We start from the raw sequence: 21,530 nt of genomic DNA, 5'->3' as shown, positions 1-21,530 counted from the left end.
GGAGGAGTGGGGAATCAAACCTGGTTCTCCCAGATAAGAGTCCATGCACTTAACCACTACACCAAACTGGCTCCCCGAAGAAGTTAGCCAATACCCCACATGAACCCTGGGTGCATGGCAGTGGTCTTTACCTCATGTATCAGGACCACTGATAGGTCACAAATCCTTACAGAGGTGCAATCTTTTTTGTGGCTTTTGGGAAGGTCCAGCTGCTAGTGTGTATGGAGAAGACCACAAAGGTGCCATGCCTTGCTTTGCAGGCACACTAAAGAGGAAAAGCATAGAGAAGCGAGGCAGCAAAGACATTTTCTTTGCAGGCAGGTTCAGAGGCTGAGTCCTTCTCTTCTGGTTATAACTGTGATGTCATGTGTCTTCCCGCCATGTGCTCAATGAGCCCCACACTGTCTGCGATCAAGGGATTAAAGTTTGGTCCCCAGCGCAGAAACGCTGAAGACCACTGCACTGTTACATGTCCCAGAATCCTTTGCAATGCACAACAGGTTTGAAGCACAGGATCACACATTTTCCAATATGTAGGAAGTCTGCAATTCACTAGTGCAGCAGAGTTTAGAGCAGAGGCCCCCAACATTTTTTATCCCAAGGACCGGCCCCAGGGCTGGCCGGCCCACCATAGCCCCAGAGCCAGCGGCCACCCCCCCCGCCCCCCTCCACGGTGCCTCCCCCCCCCTGTTTCCTCCTCCCTTCTCTGCCCCCCCCCCCCCCCCGCAGCCTTGCCACCCACCGCCTCACAGCCTCCGGTTTTTACCACTTTAAGGCCAGGGAAGGTGAAGCAGCTTCCAGACCCACCTTCCCCCCCTCCCCAGCCAATCAGCTGATCCAAGCAGCAGGGAAAACTACAGCTCACCGCTGCTGCCGCGTTTTTCCCCGCTGATTGGATCAGCTGATCAGCAGGGGCGGGGGAGGTCCGCCTGGAAAGCGCTTCATGGCACCTTCCCCGGCCTTAAAGTGGTATAAATGGGGAACGACGAGGCTGCGCGACCCACTCAGAAACAGGCCATGGACCGGTACCAGTCCGCAGCCCGGGGTTTGGGGACCCCTGCTTTAGAGTATTAGAGACTTTGGCCATGCCGCTACAGCCTAACTTGGATATTCTAAGCCAGGCCAGAAACACCCCTTTGTACCCAGCTACAATGATTAAATCCTCCCAGAAATATTACAATTTTAGTTTAAAAGTTAGAGTATTATGAAGCCTAGGGGTCAAAAGGCTAACGAAAAGGCTGCTACAAGCTAACAAAAATCTACACATCCCTGAATGAGTCACTGGAGAAGGTAACACGCCCTGACATTCTGTGCTGCTGTGTTAAAGCTAGAACGTTTTTAGTTCACCATTTTTCTTGCTGGGAAAGCATCCCAAGTGCAGCAAAAATTAGACCCTGCTTCTAAGAAAAGCCAGTGTAAAATCCTGTATTATTTTTTTCTCCCCCTGCAACGGCTTGTTTTTGCCAAGAGGCTTTTTGTCTCATTATGTAAATGACCTTTTCATGTGAAAATGAAACGTTAAAACTTGCACAAAGCATCTTTCCAAGTGCAGAGAATATCACAGGGGGCATTCAAAGCCCTTTAGATATTTACAAGCAGACAAAAGATCCACTTCAGCTAAGACAACCGGAGGTGGGGAGAAGACAGCTTGATCCAGAAATTACAGCCGCAATACAATTCAACCGGGACGTGGGACTCCTAACAGAAAATCTAGCAATTCAACCTTGTGCAGAGTTACCACTTTGACATCACTGGGTTTACGTTGGAGTAATTCCACATACAATGACTGTCTCGAGAGGCACCGTGACTGTCTCAAGAGACAGCTGGTTAAGCACACATGTACTTGGTGCAGAGTGATAAAGCTGCAGTCCTGCAGTCAGAGCCCTCTGCTCACGACCTCAGTTCGATCCCAGTGGAAGCTGGTTCAGGTAGCCGGCTCCAGGTTGGCTCAGTCTTCCATCCTTCTGAGGTCGATAAAATGAGTACCCAGCTTGCTGGGGGGGAAGTGTAGATGACTGGATAAGGCAAAGGCAAACCACCCCATAAAAAGTCTGCCGTGAAAATGTTGTGAAAGCAACATCACCCCAGAATCGAAAATGACTGGTGCTTGCACAGGGGACTACCTTTACTTTTTTTTTTACTGTTTTCATGAATGAGGCAGGATCTATGTTTTTTTCTTCCCTCTTCCACTGTTAACGGGTACACGAAACAGAGGAAGCCAAACGGTTTCCACAGCAGCTGTGCAGAACAATACCGACTATCTTTTTCAAACACTGAAGGATTCCTGGCTCTTTAACGCTAGAAGAATGGGGGGGAATGGCATACGTGTACATCCCACATAGTGCAGGTCGGAGGTGACACAATGCAGTGCTGTGATAGCTACCCAAATGGACATCTCCACGGCTAGAGTAATTTGAGTGAGTGCTCAGGCCAGAAAGCCCAGTCACAAACTCATTTATAGTCCACCTTTCTCATCGAGACTCAAGGTGGACTACCCAACGCAATCAAGAGGATGAGATGTCTAATAAAAACACAACACAACTAGGATTGCTGAAATCTGAAACAAGGCATAGATATGACATGTTCCATAATGCAAGAAATGGTACTATGCAAGTAGAAATATAATGACAGGAGAACAAGGTAAAGCATATAACAGACAATAATGCATATTAGTGGTATAGTCCACAGCCCTCTTCCCTTTAATAAAGACACATCCTGAATCATTCTGCTAAAATACAGCCTTGGCTCCTTTATAAAACGGCCATCCTGAACAGTTCTGTTTTACACAGTTTGCAGAAAGCCAGAAGCAGGGGAGCCTTCTTGATCTCCGCAGGCAGGCATCAGGCTGGAGAAGGCACGTGTACGGGCAGCTGTTGACCCTGCCCATTTGCTAGGCGGCACGTAAAGTACGCCCTGTTAAAATGAGCAAAGCTGTCACAATAGGCCATAGGAAGAAATAAGCAGAAGAAAGAGGGAAAAGTCTGGGTAAAGAAGGAGCAGAGTAGTAAAGCTGCAGTCCTAAGCTCTGCTCACGACCTGAGTTCGATCCCGGCGGAAGCTGGTTCAGGAAGCCGGCTCCAGGTCGACTCAGCCTTCCATCCTTCTGAGGTTGGTAAAATGAGTCCCCAGCTTGCTGGGGGTGGGGGGCAGGAAGTGTAGATGACTGGGGAAGGCAATGGCAAACCACTCTGTAAAAAGTCTGCAGTGAAAACATTGTGAAAGCAACGTCACCCCAGAGTTGAAAACAACTGATGCTTGCACAGGGGCTACCTTTACCTTTTTAAAGAAGGGAATACTCGGGACACCATTTCAGTCAGCCATTGCCCGCCTCTGTGGCGCTATCCTGTACTGCCTGGGCTGACCCTGCTTCACTTCTAAGATCTGACTAGAGATGTGAAGGCCCAGAAAAAAAACTGGAAAAATTCAGGGGAAAAAACATTCCTCACCCCCACCCCCGTTTTTTACCTGAAGCCTTGTTTTTTTTTCTGAAAAACTGGAAAAGTTCAAAAAAAAAGAAAAGAAATTGATTATGGAATCTTTTATTTGAACATGATGAATAAAATATTTCAAGACAAAGTGTTCAAATATTTTCCAAATCATTTCTAAAAAATATGTATGTATCAGATTATTCTAATGTCTGTCCACTGAGGACAAGCAAGTCCTAGCTCATGCCCATTCATTGAAACTTAGTCCTACACTCCCTTCTATACACTTCCCCCCTCTTCAATTCTTTTTATGAGAATTAATTTTTTATTTTTATTTAATACTGGGGAGAGGAAATATGAATGTTACTTCTTTTTTAAAAAAATTAAAATTTTTAATTGCTTTATGGAGGGGTTTTTTTGTCTCTTCCACATAAACTAGTAAACAGTTCAGTGGATTGTTGCTCCATTTGTTACAATTACAAACAAATATTATTTTAAAAATAAATTCTGTTTGCAATAATTGTTTGGATACTCTATACTTTTAATATGTGAGTTGTGATAATTTCATGTCAAGTAAAACTGTCCCTAATCATATTTTATGTTCCTAAAGCAGCAGAATGCCTTTCAACCTGGAAAAGAAAAAAGAAGTGCTAATGTAGCTTTTTTTCCCAATTTTTCCCAAAATGTCCATTTTTAAAAAAAAAAAACTGGGTTTTTTCCCCGAGCTTCAAAATTTTCAGAAATTTTACATCTCTAGATCTGACGTTATCAGGTAGCCTGTGTCATCCAGGTTAACGACAGCCTTATGATGGGAATACCGTATGAAACCTCTGGGTTGGCTAGGACTGAGATGAATGTTAGAGGAGCCTGGATTTCTACCAGGTTAGCAGAAGGATATCTTCCCCGTGCCGTGCTTCAACTTCCAGCTCAAGCTACTGACCTCAGGGACCCTCTCTGAGCAACCACACGCAGCCTCAGCATATCCTTGCCAGCTTCCTTTCCTCGGTGATGCGCTAAGCAGATACCTGCTCTCGTTTCCCCTCCTTCAAGGGAAGCACAAGATCCCAGCAGGGCTAGATGCCGTGTCCAACAAGTCAATGCAAAGAGCAGCCACTTGCTGCTTGTGGCCAGAGGTTGCCCGACCGCTATTTTAAAAAACTGCGTAGAAAAAGCAATGAAAAATGAACTTCAGTCATTTGAATCTTGGCCCAGAGTACGAGTTTCAATTACTGAAGTATGAATAAGCTGTGGCCGCTTCCATTAATAGACTTCAGGACAAATGTGACATTTCTAGACAACTCCAGTAAATTGCTTAGATAATTCAATTACGAAACCAAGTCACCATCTATCACAGCTCTCCTAAGGTGAAAAGGAACGAATGCTGCTTATATGGACTGAAAGCCAAAGGTCGATAGCCCTCATACCGATCCACAACCCCAGTTCTAGCGGTCTAAAGGAACACCGTTAAAGAGCCCAGAGGCAGACATTGGATATCACTTTGGCCTTGGATTGGCCTGCACCACTGCCTCCCTGTTGCTGGAACAGAGTCTAACACAGCTTGCTGAGGGGTCTGGCTATGGAAACATGCACATGTTCTCACTACTCATTTGCAATGTTCTACGGAGGACAGGTCTATCAGCGGCTGCCAGCCATCACAACTGCAGGGATCCTTCACATGCAGCGGAAGTAAACCTCTGAAAACCACGGCAGGGAGGCAGCAACAGGGGAGGCCCTCAGCCTCTATGTCCTGGTAGGCCACAGGGTGAGAAGGATGCTGAACTAGATGGACCGCTACTCTGCCCCAGAAGAGCTCTTCTGATATTCATGTGCTTTCATGTACTGAAGACTAACAAGCTTTGCCCCCCAGCCTTCTGCCCTAACTTAAAAGCTTATTAACACACAACACCAGCACATCGCACAGGAACACCCTCTTAAACTTCCCATTTCATCCTGACGATGACAAAATTGCAGACAGGGGAGGGAACAGCCTTTTAAACCTAATTCTCATAAACAGCAGCCACAGTGGCCAGCCTCTTTCTGATGAGGGAAACACATCCAAAGACTCCCCATCAAACATACCCAAGTCCCTCCACACAGAATGCCAGAAGTACAGGAGGAAAACACAAGCCTAACACCCTTCTCCCCAGACCCCTGTTGTTCTCTGGGGCAGTATGAAAGGTCATTGGAAGGCATGTGCCCCCCCACCTACAGAGAGCCAGTTTGGTGTACAAGTTAAGTGCATAGACCCTAATCTGGGAGAGTCGGGTTTGATTCTCCACTCCTCCACATGCAGCTGCTGGTATGACCTTGGGTCAATCATAACTCTGTCAGAGTTGTTCTCTCAAGAGCAGTTCTTTCAGAGCTCTCTCAGCCCCACCCTACCTCATGTCAGAACTGGCAGAACGTCAAACGAAGTCCAAACTTGTTACAAAGTATAGAAGTTTATTTGAGAACTACAGAGCTGATGCGGCAAAATAACACTGATGCCTAGCCCAGGCAGCTAGTTACATTTTATGCGGTTAAGATAACAGCAATAAACCCATCATTCACACGGGGTACAGACAAGTGTCTCATTCTCAGGGATCGTTATCAGAAGGGAGGATGCATTCCCGCTGTGAAGGCCTATTCGGCCTGGCTTCAAACGTCCATCTGTGGATGTTGACCAGAGGTTATCTGTTCCCCTTCAGAGATCACAGGGTATTTGAAATGCAAAGCATTTTGGTGTTAATGGCAAAGGCCAAGCGTTATGTGCTAAAGGGAGCCTGTGACATGGAGTCAGTGTGGCTCACAGCATATATGAAAGTTACAAGTTCTGACAGCTCATAGGGCATCTGCTGTGAAGAGAGGAAGAGAATGGAGATTGTAAGCTGCTCCGAGCCTCTGAGGGAAGGGCAAGGTATAAATCCAATCTCTTCTTCCTCCTCCTCCTCCTCCTCTTCAGTCTGAAGTCATAAAATCAGCCTGACAATCCTCACTTGCTGCTTGCCAGAACTAAGCCTTGGATACTTTTATGGCTTAGTAGATTAGCAGCAGCACCCTGAACCAAAGCCAGAAAGCAAGAGGATGCGTCAAGTCCTTCTTGCCTCTGCTTGAAACGCTTCAAGGCCACACAGAGGGAGAGAACGTTTTCCCTGTTATTTCACATCACTTTCTATTTGCCACCTCATTCCTCGCCAGGGGCAAGCTTCTGGAGAATGCATCTCAGCATTCGTGCCAAGCACCGATTCTTGCCCTGTGTCCCAGTACAAGACTGGCACGCTACTAAGGCCTGCTTCTCAGACTCAGCTCTGACAGGGATTTAATGTCTGGCATTTACCTACACCACTTTCCTGTGCAGAGGTCTAACAGATCCGTCCCTTCCTGCTGCCGTCTTCTGCCAGTGGGTCAAGACTGTCTCGTTCCCGTCAGCATCCCCAACCAACGTCTTAATTGCTGTTTTTATGTTTTGTATGTATTTTAACTCTGCCTTCTTAATTGTTTTAACGATGTGTGTTGGCGGGGGTTGGATGGAAAGGTTTTTAAATGTGGTCGTTGCATCTGTTTTAAACTGTCAGCCGTTCCGGTGACCTTTGTAAAAGCAGACGGGCAGGATACAACTTTTGTAAATCAATAGAATGGTAATATTCATCGTGTGCTAGCACCACAGCCATGCAATACAAACTGCACGCCCTGGCTCTTTACAGCAGGCAGAAGAAACCCAGACAGCCTGTTCCGGCAGCCTTTAAAACTGGGCATAGGTATAGCCACCATACAGTTGCACTGCTTTATTCTGCCTCGAAACAGCAATGCAAGATGCTCTCAGCTGCCCATGATGGTAAGTGGCAAGCTCCCACCACAGGTGGGAGCACATAAAAGCTTACGTTCTAAATAAAAATTGCTTGGTCTTAAAGGTGCCACTTGACTCCTGCTTTGTACAACTGCTTCAGACCAACACGGCTGCCCGCTTGGATCTATTTACCTGCATGTGTGTGTGTGTTTTCTCTCCCTTTGGACCGTGGAAGATGTTTCAATATTGCCTATTAATTGCCAAGTTTCAGAGAAAAGATTATTCTGCAACCCACTCAATATTTATATAAGGGGGAAAATAGATCTGCTGTCACTCACAATTTCATATCAAGATAAGATTTGAATTGCACCTCCAGTCTGTCAGATTGCACACACACACACCCTCCTCTCTCTGCGCTTTACAGGGGAGTCTCTCCTTCACTCGCCTGGAGATGAAACACAACAAAGATTCTCACCACAGCTCAGCAATTACTTTTTGTCAAGTACCTATCGAAATTATTCTCATTATAGCTACTCATTACAGTCATTTCATTTTTGAGTGTGTATGCCATACGTGTATGCCTGGCGTGACTTTGCCAACGGGGTCGCAAAGAGTCGGACTCGACTGCGCGACTGAACAACAACAATGCCATATGTGTATCTGTTAACCTTAATTTGCTTATTTTATTGTAAGCTGCTTTGACGAATGAGGAGAAGGAATACAAAAGTACAACAAATAAATTTTAAAATATACATGCCCCGGGGAGGGGGGGGCGTGCTGAAAACGGTTCTCCAAATGTACCACACCGCTCTTGTTAGGTCATATGCTTAGACCAAAAGACTTGAAGCACAATTCTATGCAGTGTTACTACAATCTACAAGCACTGAAATCAGTTGGATTAGTCTGGAGTAACTCTGCATACAATTGCATTGGTTGAGCAGTTAATAATAATAATAAATTTTATTTATACCCCGCCCTCCCCTCCGAGGCAGGCTCAGGGCGGCTTACAGGACATGGCAATAGCCATGTTAAAACAATAAAACAAGATAATACAATTCAACACAACTAACAATTAAATATTTAAATAATCTAAAAACAATCTAAAAATATAATCTTATAGTACTACTATCTCAGTTATATTAATGATGGCGTGATGTTTATTCCAAGTTCCATCTTAGAAGGCTAGCCGGAAGAGGGCGGTTTTGCATGCTCTACGGACTTGGCTAATATCCCGTAGGGCCCGCACCTCTACAACAAGCGTTAACAAGCGTTTGTGCTCAGATACACCGAAAAAAACAAACTCTTGTCTGTCGAGTCTAGCCAAGGCAACCAGGCAAGGAAGATATTGTCAACTGGATGCAAACTGGTCCGCTTTATTCTCCCGCCTGGGTTTTACAAGGCTGCCCCTGGGTATTGCATTCAAGTTCAGCAATGTGTATTGCGGCGTTCTTTCCCACTCATATCCCGTGCTGACATTGTCTTCAATGTCCTCCAACCCATGCTTACCTATAAACAAGGCAAAAAGGTACCCGCAGTCTCAGCCAGATCCTTGCGCCTAAGGCCAGGATTCAAAGACCATCACCAGTTTCCCTCCACACAACCAAGAGTTTCACCAAAAGCAAGCTACTGTATCTCAAGGCAAGTGACTTTTGGAAGCTATGGGGACTTTCACAAGCAGTTTGGGACATGGAAGGGGATGTCCACTAAGGTATTTTTTTTAATCCACAAGGCATGCAGCAAAAAGTTCACATTGCTCCTGAGATCTAGGATTAGTTATATATTTCTTTATCTCTGTATAGGGCAGGCTGCCCCCATCAAAAATTGAGGCTGTTTCCTAGAAATGTATAATTATCTATCTACAGATATTAGAGTGACTTAAGCAACATGATTTAAATGTTGCCCTTGCCCTGAAGAGCATACAATCTACATTTCAACAAAGTGTCAAAAGGAAGGGCTGAATGAAAAGCAAATGCATACTTTTACAGCGAGATTTACAGGTGCTGTTAACATGCTATTTTTTACTGTTGCACCTTACAAAAGTGGCAACACAGTCTATAGCAGGAAACAAGAACTGTGTACAAAACACACAATAAAAATATATGTATATACAAAGTAATTCTTATTTGTCTCTGTTTCCAACAATACCAAATACACAGTATTTGATATATGATAATAGCACTTACAAATGCTTTTAATTGTTTTTGTGTTCTATGTTTTTATTGTCGTTGTTATGTTCTGTGTTTTATTGCTGTTATTGTATTGGTCACACTGATGTGTTAGTGTTGACCCTCGGTTTGTGAGCCGCCCTGAGCCTGCCTTTGGTGGGGAGGGCGGGATATAAATTCAATAAAATAAACAAATAAATAAAATATCAAAATATTTCACAAAAGGAAAGGATCCACAGTGTTTCAATGTCCAGAGAAGATCCAGTCCTTCTCACTTCTGGTGGTATCTAAATGCCTTACAAATCCTGACTCCAAAGGTGATGTTCCCTTTACGTGCCCGTCAACTTGGATCACGTTTCTCATAAAACGCTTCCTCGAAGAGCCAATCTGAAGTGTAACACCTAGTAAACCGAACCATCTATGAAATGTACAAAAATACAAAAGATACAACACATACCTGCTCAATTTTTCTTTCTTATGTCAACTAAGACCGCTTGATCAAATTTCCAGTAGGCACTAGCTCACTACCACACCATTACACCAATTCCTTATATTAGAAGTTACAGGTGTATACCTATCAAAGGTATCTTATATCATTTCCACATTCAAATATATTATAAAGAAACTGTTGGGCTTTGGATGTCACTGCTGAATGAGGCTGTTGCCCAGCACAAATAACCCTTTTATCCCTGCAGATTTACAGGGCAATCCGGGGGGCAAGGGCAATGCATAGGTAGCCGACTAGGCACTGTGCCAACATGTGTTCAGCACATGCCAGCAGAGTGCCCTGTGATAGTGTCTCGGAGCAATACCAACACAATCTGGAAGAGAAAGAGGCAGGAGTTACTTAGCTTCCCAGCCAAGGAATTCCACCCCCCCCCCAAAAAAAAATTGGCAGAAAGTCACACCATCAAAACCACAGCATAGCCCACAGGCACCCACACAACAGAAAAAGCCGAGCACTCTCCCACATGTGTGGCCCTGCTGACCTCAGGTGTAACCCGTTAACCCCACTCCACAGTGGCTGCTCCACTCCCGTAGCCAATCACATCTTCCACACTCAGCACTGCTTAAACCCCACCCAGGACGCTCCAGGGTCAGTATGTTCAGCATAGGGCTTTGTCTCAGAGGTCTGTGCTGCACAGATTCAGAGTGCACAGCGTTGTGCTTTGGTGAAGGAAGAGGCATGGAGAAGGCCCTCAGCACCTGGGAGAGATACCTCTGATGGGGGGGAAGCAACATTGGTACACCTGTATAGGGCTGTAAGCACACTCCTTTGCTATCCCCCCCCCCATACACACACACAAGGGGAAACAGCACAACTGTGGTTTGGGGTGCCTGGCAGTCTCCCCACTGTGCTCTGTGGATCAGCTAGCCAAGCAACCATGTTAGCCTTACAGGATCAGAGCCCCGTGCAGTGGCACAAGATGGAGCAGCTGCAGAGCACTTAGTCACGGGATGCCACTCAGGTGTGTTCCCTAGTTAAATGAAACCCTTTCCAAAGGGGAGGTGGCGGTACAAACCCCGCCAGGGCCCAACAGACATGTCTGTGTTGTTTGCTATTGATGCATTGTTTGGCACCTGTGCAGGTAATTCAACAGCGGGACCTGGGAGCCTGGCGGTGCAGTCCCTGCCAGTTCATTCAGTCACCAGTTCCAGCCCAGCTCCTTGAGCATCCTGCTTTCCAACCAGCCAATCGGCCTCATTCACATGTATTATGTGCTACTGAGGAGGCAAGGAAATCTCCCACGGATTCTGGAAGCAGCCTGCAAAGGCACAAGGTGCCAAACTGGATGGAAGGGCGTTAAGCAATCCAATTCATTGGACCTCGTCATCACTTGCTGTCCAATAAAGTCTGGGGTGTTTTATAACACTGTCCCTGATTGTCTATGAGCAGCTGATATTTGCTCCATGACCCTCTCAACCGCAGCAGATTTGCCAGTCTCCCAAGCCCAGTAATCCTCCAGGTAAGTGGGTACTTGCAACCATGACCCCCCAGCTCCATCTGTGACTTCTCCTTAAAGATGTCCCTTCACACATCTGAGGGAGTGGCCGTGGACTCAGGGATGTTTCTGCAAGAGCCAGTTTGGTGTCGTGGTGAAGTGTGCAGACTCTTATCTGGGAGAACCGGGTTTGATTCCCCACTCCTCCACTTGCAGCTGCTGGAATGGCCTTGGGTCAGCCATAGCTCTGGCAGAGGTTGTCCTTGAAAGGGCAGCTGCTGTGAGAGCCCTCTCAGCCCCACCCACCTCACAGGGTGTCTGTTGTGGGGGAGAGGAAGGGAAAGGAGATTGTGAGCCGCTCTGAGACTCTTCGGAGTGGAGGGAGGGATATAAAGCCAATATCTTCAGTGTCTTCAATCTTCTTTCTACGGACTCTGGCGTGCCTGCTAGGCCCTCTGTAGGGGTTCCCCCCCTCCCAGAGGACTGTCCATAGGGAATGGACCATCAGTGCTGCTTCTGCATTGGCAGCAGGTTTATTTATTTATTTTATTTTATGATTTATATCCCACCCTTCCCACCAAGTGGCTCAGGGCGGCTTACAACATAGGATCGTACATAAATTAGGTTTAGGCATTCAACAGTTAAATAATTAAAACATTTAAAACATTAAGAACAGCAAAAGTCCACTAAAACCACACTTAGTTTCTTGTGCCAGTTAGTTATAGGCCAGCCGGAAGAGGGTTGTCTTACAGGTCCTGCGGAACTGAGCAAGGTCCCGCAGGGCCCTCACCTCTTCCTTTGCCTCCGGATTGCACTGTCCATCTTTTTACTCTGCCTGCAGGCCTTGGAACTTCCAAAGTAGCTGACAAAATCAAAACTACAAGTTACCACGACCCGGAAATTAAAACATCAGCCTGTAAACTATAGTCAGCTGAGGCTCAAAAGGTAGGGCACACACCCAAGCTTCCCTAAACACTTCCCTGCCTGCTGGAGATCTTTGCTCACTGTGTACAACCGGCCAAGAGGCAACGCGAAAGCCTGCCACCTTAGGGAACCACACGAGCCAAGCTTTTCATTAAATGCCACTCCCACCCCCAGCGTGGAAATCCAAACCTGTCACAGGGGCGTCCATAAGGCATGTTTTGGAGCAACATCTGTCCTCCGCTGCCTACAGAACCAACACTTGGCAGAGTACTGCAGTGCCAAGAAGGAACTGGCAAGTAAGGCTTTCATCACCGTGCTGTTTTGATACACACGCACACGCACAGAATGATTCACTCGCTAAGTAAACAGGCCAGTTACTCAGCCAAGCTTCTACCTGCTCAAAGCAACCAAGCAGCTCACCTCAAAGATGACAGCTTGGAAGAATCATTGGAAACAGAAGACTCCGGAATGCAACTGCTTGCTGCCAACGCCACCCCGTATAGCTAAGCGGATCTCGCGATATGGCCTCTGAAGTCACAAAGATCTTTAAAATACATGGTGGGGCTCCCACTTACAGCAGGCAGCTATACCGTCAATTAAAGTAACCAGCCCAAAGTCTTCTGTTTATGCAATGCTGCCCACGCCCCAGCAAAGGGAGGAGTGCAAATAAATCCACAAGAGGTACTAAACCAACAGATTAGGAATGGCACTGAATTCCACACCCCTGTCTTCCCCGTTCTGCCTCCCAAATCCATTGCTCGCACAAGCAAAATCAGACGGAAACAACAAACTCTTTATTTTCATGCCATTACATTTTTCCCCTCGTGGGGTTTTTCTTGTTACTTTTGCAGTATTTTTAACATTTTACGCGTGAGTGTCAGCCAACTGCACGAAACGGGCCTAAGAGAAAACAAAGCAGGAACGCCAACAATACAGAGACTCACAACCAGAGTTCCCTCTAAGCTGAGTGAGTGTGAGCTAGCTCACAGATTTTTAGCCTCCAGTTCACACCCTTTTGTCTTAGCTCAGGAAGAATGGCCCCAGAGCACAATAATTTATGCAGTAACTCACAACTTTAATGCCAGTAACTCACAAAGCAGAATTGTTGCTCCCAAGGCTCTGCAGCTCAGAAGGAACACTGCTCACAACTTTTTTTTTTTACACTGTCCACTTGCCTATACTTACACAAATCATTTGTGTCCTAGAATCAAAAGTGCGTCCGCAACAGATTTGCCAGTTTCACAGGCCTAGTCATCCGGAAACTCCCCCTCCCCCTTTCTCCAGGTAAGTGGGTATTTGCAAGCATGACCAAATCCACATTCTTCTCCCCCCCCCCCCCATAACCTATTTTACAATGTCTTATACGCCAAACTCACGCAGCTTAACATTTGCGGCTTTCTTCCCCTTTTTTAACCTACTAAGAGACAAGCACATACTGGAAATGCAACAGAATTTTCAGAAGTATAAAGTCCAACTATCCGGTATCTATTTCCTGGGCTTCCTAGGAGGGGGAGGGAGACTTTGTTAGAAGAAGTGGCTGCCACTACTAAACAGCCAAATTAAAAGGCACATTTCTAGTCAAAACTGATACTTGCGCAGACCCAAACAACGGCTGATTCAAGCACTCTGATACAGCTGGGATATCTCTAGGGAACCACCAATGCTAATTCAAAACCAAGTCCTTTAACTCTTATCTGAACATAGCAGCATAATTCTAATGTGCATCACATCACTCTGAAACATTTTAGGGGTGCAGCTAAAAAGTGACTCTTCACCTGAGTCAGGCGTTCTCCAGTTGCTTTTTTTCTGCTCAAGTACAGTAACAACTTGCCATGTGAGTATGATCATAAAAAGGTAAAGGTAGTCCCCTGTGCAAGCACCAGTTGTTTTCGCAGCAGACTTTTTACGGGATGGTTTGGCCTTGCCTTCCCCAGTCATCTACACTCCCCCCCCCCAGCAAGCTGGGGACTCATTTTACCAACCTCAGAAGGATGGAAGGCTGAGTCGACCTCAAGCTGGCTACCTGAACCAGCTTCCGCTGGGATCGAACTCAGGTCATGAGTAGAGAGTTTGACTGCAGTACTGCAGCTTTACCACTCTGCGCCACGGGGCTCTTTTTTTTTGTAGCAGGAACTCCTTTTGCATATTATGGCAACCTCCCCTGATGTAGCCAATCCTCCAAAAGCTTACAGTGGGCTTTGTACTAAGAGCCTTGTAAGTTCATGGAGGATTGGCTACATTAGGGGCATGTGTTCTGATGTGCACAGGAATTCCAGCTACAAAAAAAGCCCTGGTCATATGGAACATTTCACCAAGATGAGCATTCCTCCCTCCTGCCCCTTCTGTCCCTCAGACCAAAGCTGAGACACAACGTGCCTCTTTCTGGGAAGGACAAGAGTTGCCAGGAGTCCGAAAGGCAACGGCCAACCACCACCCTCCCTGTCACGCCCCATCTCTCTGTAGCAGGATTATTCTTTGGCACGTATTGGTTCAAAGGAGCCCAACACAGAGAAATATAATAAAATATAATTATTAGCAATGCAACAATTGCTTTCTGTCACCTAATCCCAAAGTCACACACCTTAAGAGCAGCTGCAAGAATATATGCTAGGGGTGATAAGTGCACAAGAAAGGTGGCAAAGTGACGACAAGCAGTGAAAAATTCAAAGGGATGCAGGAACTGTCAGACAAGGAAGCAAAGATAATCTCACAGGTGTGCCAAACGCCAGGCAATGTCATGAGAAGACAGCTAAACCAGTGGGCAAAAGGGATACATGGGGTGGGGGGGGGGGCAATCTTGCCGCATCAGGAGCTGTTCATCCCACCCTTGTGGCATAACTGAGACTAGCCAGAGAAAACAAAACAAACAGCATCAAAGAGGGCAATGGAGCAACATGCACTCCGGTTCACGACCAGCATGCAAACAAGTGCCAAAAGGACAGGATGACCCAGAGGTCTGAAGGCAGCTGCTGCTTAGACCTCCGTGCCTACAGAGAGAGCACAAGGTGGTGCAGGCTGAGGAGACGCCAGAGATGGGAACGGCAAGCGCTTCACGCGGCTTTGCCCTGACAGACACTGACAGCTCTGCTGGGAAAGAGGCCCGATAGTGCCAGCTCCCTCCTTTCAGATGTGACGGCCCAAAGGATGCTTACTACTCCCCAGCCTCTCTTCTCCCATCAAGCCTCTCTCAGTTCCTTTGCAATTCACCCCCAGGCATAGCCCTGAAGGATTATCTACCTCCCATCCTCTCTGGACAGATCTGGGGACTCCATTTGTCTCCAGCTCAGACCCCTTTGTGACTAGGCCTCGGCACAGCCCCCAGCTTCTCAGGAACAACTGGCACCCCGCCCCACCTCATAGCCCAGGACCAGCAGAGAATCAAACCCTGCCCAAGCCTCCTCAGCAGTGCCTAACCCCCCTCCAAACTTCTCCCACTCATTCCACAAGTGCGGGGCCTTCTACAAGCTGCTAACCCTGACCTTCCCAGTGCCAGCCAAACCCGAACACTTGCTTTCACCCCACTTCCACCACGTGGAGCTCCCTCCCTCAGGATTTTCAGGGTGGCTGCCCATCACCGCCCCACCCCATGCTCATTCACAACATCACTCTAAAGCAGGGGTGGCCAATGGTAGCGCTCTGGATTTTTTTTGCCTACAACTCCCATCAGCCCCAGCCATTGGCCATGCTGGCTGGGGCTGATGGGAGCTGTAGGCAAAAACGTCTGGAGAGCTACCGTTGGCCACCCCTACTCTAAAGTCTTGCCCTAAAAGGCTCCCCCCACCAGCCACAGCCCTCGGGAGAAGCTCTTCAACACTACCACTGCAGTGGGGCTCCCGCAGAGACCAGGCCCCAAACTCCACTCTCTCCTCAGGAAGCTGAGAGCAGCTTTGATGTTACACCCTCCCCACCACACACACACCTCCCCAGGGCCCCACAAAGATCACATCCATGGGCCCAACCCTTAAGCCTCATTCTCCCACCATGGCCCCTCTTAACTACAACTCCATGCAAAGCTTAGTTCTCGGCCTGTGGCCACCCACATACCAACTTACAGATCACTCACCCAACAAGTAACCCCCAGTTTCCCATTCCAATCCCTACAAATGCACCCATTTTCACACTACTCCCTGAACAGACTCTGGCCCAGTTCCTGCAGCACTCCCTCTAGCCTAGGAGCAAGGCTTTCCACTGCTACAGCTTCCACCACAAACATCTCCCTGCTGACCCCAAGGGGCTTCTACAGCTGCAACTGGAAGCACTGGCACACCTCCAAGTCTCCAGTTCTCTAGGAGCTGCCGGGACTCACAAGCGAGACCAATTCCAGTTCATGACTAAAGACCCAACCCATCCCTCCAAGAAGTACACTGCCATGCTCTTCCCTCTGTGCCACCTCATCAACCTTACATCCCAGAAACGATGCACCTGGCCAACCCCCACAGCTCAGCCCCCCTATCAGCAGTCAAGGCCCCCCACTCCGCACCACTGGGCCCCAAGGGCCACTAGCAATACCACACCCAGGCTCACCTTAACCTCACTGGTCCTTTCCCCCTTGGCATGGCGTCATGCCCCACCCCTCAAGCCAAAGGACCCCCTTGCAGGTCACATGAGCCCAACCCAACCTCCTCAACTCAACCCACACACAGCCCCCAGAGGCACTCAGTCCTTCCCCCCAAATAAATCACACCACCAGCCAATAGAGGGGCCATTTCTGTTGCATTTTGAAGCATGTGGAGCACTTCCAATATTTCACATCACCGATGCTGCCATGAGAAAATCTGGGCACAGAAATGCACCCCACTGAGAAGGGGCATTTCTGGCAGTCTCCGCTCACCCACGCCTTTCTTGACAGCACCCCGGGCCCGAGCCCTCCCACAACTGCCACCCCCAAACCTGCATCTTCTCTCCTTCCACCCACCCCAACCCTCACTCTCCCCCCCACCCACCCCAAAAACCCACTGCCTCCAAGCCCCTCCCCCCCCGCAGCAAGATCTGGCACAGCTCACCCCTAACCCCATCCTTCCCTTCCACCCCACAACCATTCCCCCACCCACCCACCAGAGGCTCAATACTACGTTGACCCCTACCCTCAGGGCCTCCCTCAAAACCACCCCCCCAGCTGCTTCTCCTTAACCCTGCCTTCCCCTTTGGCATGGAGTCACATCCCACCAAAGGACTCCTGCAGACCACATGAGTCCAACTCCACCTCCTCCACTCAACACAGCCCCCCAGCCTCCAGAGCCAGTCAGTTCCCCCCCCCCCACAAAAAAAACCAAACCATCACACCACCAGCCAATGGAGGGGCCATTTCTGTTGCATTTAGAAGCATGTGGAGCATTTCCAATATTTCACATCACCGATGCTGCCAAGAGAAAACCTGGGCACAGAAATGCACCCCACCGGGAAGGGGCATTTCTGGCAGTCTCCCTCCCCCCCCCCCACGCCCCATTCCTTTCTTGACAGCGCCCTGGGCCTGAGCCCTCCCACCCCCAACCCCACCTCTCCTGCCCTTCCACCCACCCCAATCCTCACTCTGCCCCCCCAAAACCCCATAGCTTCCAGCACCCGCGACCCCCCAGAGGCTCAATGCTGCGACGCCCCCCCTACCCTGATGGCCTCCCTGCCCCCCCACTCGGGGTCACCCCTCCCCACCCCACGGGGCCCAAGCCCCTCCCCCTCATTAGCATGCCCCGCCCCCACTCACCCCTCCGCAGGGCCTCGTCGTAGGTGAGGAAGCCGATGCGGGACTCCTTGTTGCCCATCGCGTCGCCTCAGTCCATGGCGGAGGGACGCCAACGCTCGCCACGCCGCCGGACCTTGCCCGCTTCGGCCGCCGCCGCCGCTTCTTCCCACCCCCGCGAGGCTGCTGCAGCCGCTCCGCTCGCCCGCCCGCCCCTAGCGCCACCACGGCCGCCGCCGCCGCCGAGCCGCCCGGAGAGGAAGGCTGGCCGCCTCAGCCGCCTCCATGCCGAGTCACGTGACGTCGCCTGGCTCCTCCCCCTCCCGCCTTTCAAATCGGGCCCCGCCCCCGCCAGGGCCAGCGCGCGGTCACGTGACGGCGGAGTGGGGGCGGGGAGAACGGGGGGGGGCAGAGAGAGAAAGAGCGGAGCCGAAAGGAGAGCCGGAGAGCAGAGGGGGAAGGGGGAAAAGTCACGCACAAGACTTCCGGGTCCAGTGCGACCGCACGAAGTTTAAAGCGAGGATGTTCCACTGGGCTGGTACGGAGATTGGATGATTTTCACACAGAGAGAGCAATCCAGGGGTGGCCAACGTAAGAGAAGCCATGTTGGATCAGGGCAATGGGCTATCCAGTCCAACACTCTGTGTCACACAGTGGCCAAAAAAAATTATATATATACACACACACACAGTGGCTAATAACCACTGATGGACCTCTGCTCCAGATGTTGATCCAATCCCCTCTTGAAGGTGGCTATGCTTGTGGCCGCCGCCACCTCCTGTGGCAGTGAATTCCACATGTTAATCACCCTTTGTGTGAAGAAGGACTTCCTTTTATCCGTTCTAACCCAACTGCTCAGCAATATCATCGAATGCCCACGAGTTCTTGTATTGTGAGAAAGGGAGAAAAGTACCTCTTTCTCTACTTTCTCCATCCCATGCATTATCTTGTAAACCTCTATCATGAAACGTGGCTGATGGCTGGGGTTGATGGGAGTTGTAGGCAAAAAAAAAAAAAAAAACATCTGGAGAGCTCCATTGGCCACTCCTGATACAATGGATTGACAAGAAATGCACATATTGAAAATATGTATTTATTGCCCTCCCTCCTTGCTGAGACTCAAGGTGGATTATGGAATATAAACAATGCACGCGTGCAGCATGGGATTACCTTGCAATTTTATATATAATCGGGGCTATTTTTGTAGGAAAAACCCAGCAGGAACTCATCTGCATATCAGGCCACACCCCCTTGATGTCACCATTGTTTCATATAGGGCTTTTTTGTAGAAAAAGCCCAGTAGGTACTCATATGTATATTAAGCCACACCCCTTGACACCAAGACAGCCGGAACTGAGTTCCTGTTCAAAAAAAGAAGCCCAGTATATGATGCATAATACTCTCTGCCAGTTGTTCTAGTGCAGGAGTGGCCACACTTGCTTAAGGTAAGAGCCACATCGAATAAACACCGGATGATTTAGAGCCACGCAAGACATAAACATCAGATGTTCGAGAACTGCCTGGAAGAGAAAAAAGGAGACAAATAGATGGGAGAGGGAGGGAGAGATGGAAAGAAAGCAACTTTAACTTTAAATGCATTCTCCAGGCTGCCAGCTGGCTTGGAGAAGGGATTTAAAGAGACAAATGCCTTCTCCAAGCTGGCTAACAGGGCAGTGGGGGCTTTGAGAGCCACCGTTTGGCCACCCCTGTTCTAGTGTACTACATACAGATGTATCGGAGTTGGATCAGACCTGAGTATCTTTCTGCAGAGGCCTAACCAGGTAGCTGCCGAAGACTGCGTTGTAAATGAATCAAGGCCCGTTCTGGGGAGTAGCATCCCCGTCAAATCTCGCCCAGGTCAAAATCAATAGGCTTTAAGGTCGCAGCACAACAACGTAGCAACAATTGTATTCCACGCTGGTGGACGCAGAGCGCTTTTCCAGACGGAACGAGTGGAACTTCACTAAGCTGTGTCATTTTTTCTAGGAAGGGGAGAAAGGGAACGACAGGTCGAGGGATCACGAAACGCCGTTATGCAAAACTCAGATCTCAACGCAAAAAAGTTCACGACTCATGCTCCAGCTTCTGCGAGCGCGCACACGTGCCGCACATTTCGCGGTAGCGTTTTGTACCGCACAGCCGATTGGGAGCCGGAAATGTCCGATCTTAGCGCTGCTGAAAGTCCACCGCAGACTCTCTGTTCACCCCGTAACCCCGCCCCTCCCGCCTTGCTACGTCACTTGACAGGGAGAAAGGGCGGGGCGAGTTCTGTTGTGGTTCGAGGCCAGGGGCGGGGCGGGGGCGGAGTCGCGTCAAGTCGCCTTTTGTCATAGAAACCGAGCGGGGGAGGGGCCAGAAGCGAGCCGGCGGCGTCGACCATAGAGTGAGCGGCTAGAAAAGCTAGAGTGTCCCCCACAGATGGACGCCCAACGAAGCCCGACGTGAATTCACGAGCTGACCTTGGTACCTTTTAGGGTTGCCAATCCCCAGGTGGGGGCAGGAGATCCCCCGGTTTGGAGGCCCTTCCCCCCCCCCTTCAGGGTCATCAGTAAACGGGGGGGGGGGGGAAATGTCTGCTGGGCACTCCATTATTCCCTATGGAGACTTATTCCCATAGAAAATAACGGAGAATTGATCCGTGGGTATGGGGAGGGAGGGCTTTTTTTAGGCAGAGGCACCAAATTTGCAGCATAGCATCCAGTACCTCTCCCCAAAACGCTCTCCAAGTTTCCAAAAGATTGGACCAGGGGGTCCCATTCTGTGAGCCCCAAAAGAAGGTGCCCCGTCCTCCATTATTTCCAGTGGAGGAAAAGCCTTTAAATGTGATTGCCAGAACTCCCTTTGGAGTTCAATTATGCTTGTCACAACCTTGCTCCTGGCTCCACCCCCAGTGTCTTCTGGCTCCACCTCCAAAGTCCCCAGATCTTTCCCCAATTGGACTTGGCAACCCTACCCCAGATCCCCCCCCCCAGATCAATTCTCCCTTATACCATATGGGAATCGGTCTCCATAGGGAATAAGGGAGTGCCCAGCAGACGTTTCCCTCCCCTCACCCCACTTGCAGATGAATCTGAAACAGGGGGAGGGCTTCCAGGTGGGGAGACCCCCTGCCCACCCCCGGGGATTGGCAGTCCGACTGCTGGGGGACCACCCTGAGTGTTAAACGGCACAACATATTCCAGAAGGTTGACTGGACTTTGGGGTCAACAGCAGAGGAGCATCTCCGGAGGGTGGGTTGGTTTGAAGGAGAAATGCAAGTCAGGAAAGCGTGAGCGATTCTTCCCTGGAGAACAGCTGGCGAAATGCGCTCAGAATTCAGAAGACTTTTTTGTCCCTGCTGCTGAGGAGGATACGGCTGTTTCTCTGCAGTGCCCCCCATCCCCGCCTCCCCACAACGACTGGATTCCTTTGATCGCTTCTCTGAAAACCCAGACAAGTTCACTGCCCCGAGGCAGGAAAGGAAGGTGCTCCTCCGCCTGTTGTACATTAATCCGACAGTTTCCTTTTCAAATTAAGCCTGAGTCCTTGCAGACGTGTGCAGTTCCACAGTGGAGCAGCCTGTACTTATTAGTCAAGACTCGCAACTCTATTGCTTGTGCAAGACAGAAGAAGCTGCCAGGGACATCACTA

The 21,530-nt window shown here is 49.1% G+C and overlaps 1 protein-coding gene across 3 annotated transcripts in view; it reads right to left on the bottom strand.

The window, feature by feature from the left end:
* Positions 1 to 18,006, bottom strand: part of USP32 (ubiquitin specific peptidase 32) — a 245,394-nt gene extending 227,388 nt beyond the window's left edge. For all 3 annotated transcript variants that reach the window (XM_060259077.1, XM_060259078.1, XM_060259079.1), the window contains exon 1: positions 17,925 to 18,006. In XM_060259077.1, coding sequence (XP_060115060.1) covers positions 17,925 to 17,982 — 58 coding nt within the window. In that variant the 5' untranslated portion in view covers positions 17,983 to 18,006. The remainder of the gene's footprint in view (positions 1 to 17,924) is intronic.
* Positions 18,007 to 21,530: the final 3,524 nt, after the last annotated feature.

This window comes from Heteronotia binoei, chromosome 18 (assembly GCF_032191835.1).
Source record: "Heteronotia binoei isolate CCM8104 ecotype False Entrance Well chromosome 18, APGP_CSIRO_Hbin_v1, whole genome shotgun sequence".
In the NCBI taxonomy this organism is placed as follows: Eukaryota; Metazoa; Chordata; class Lepidosauria; order Squamata; family Gekkonidae; genus Heteronotia; species Heteronotia binoei.
Note: the sequence above shows the minus strand (reverse complement) of the source record. Positions and strands in the feature narration are given on the sequence as shown.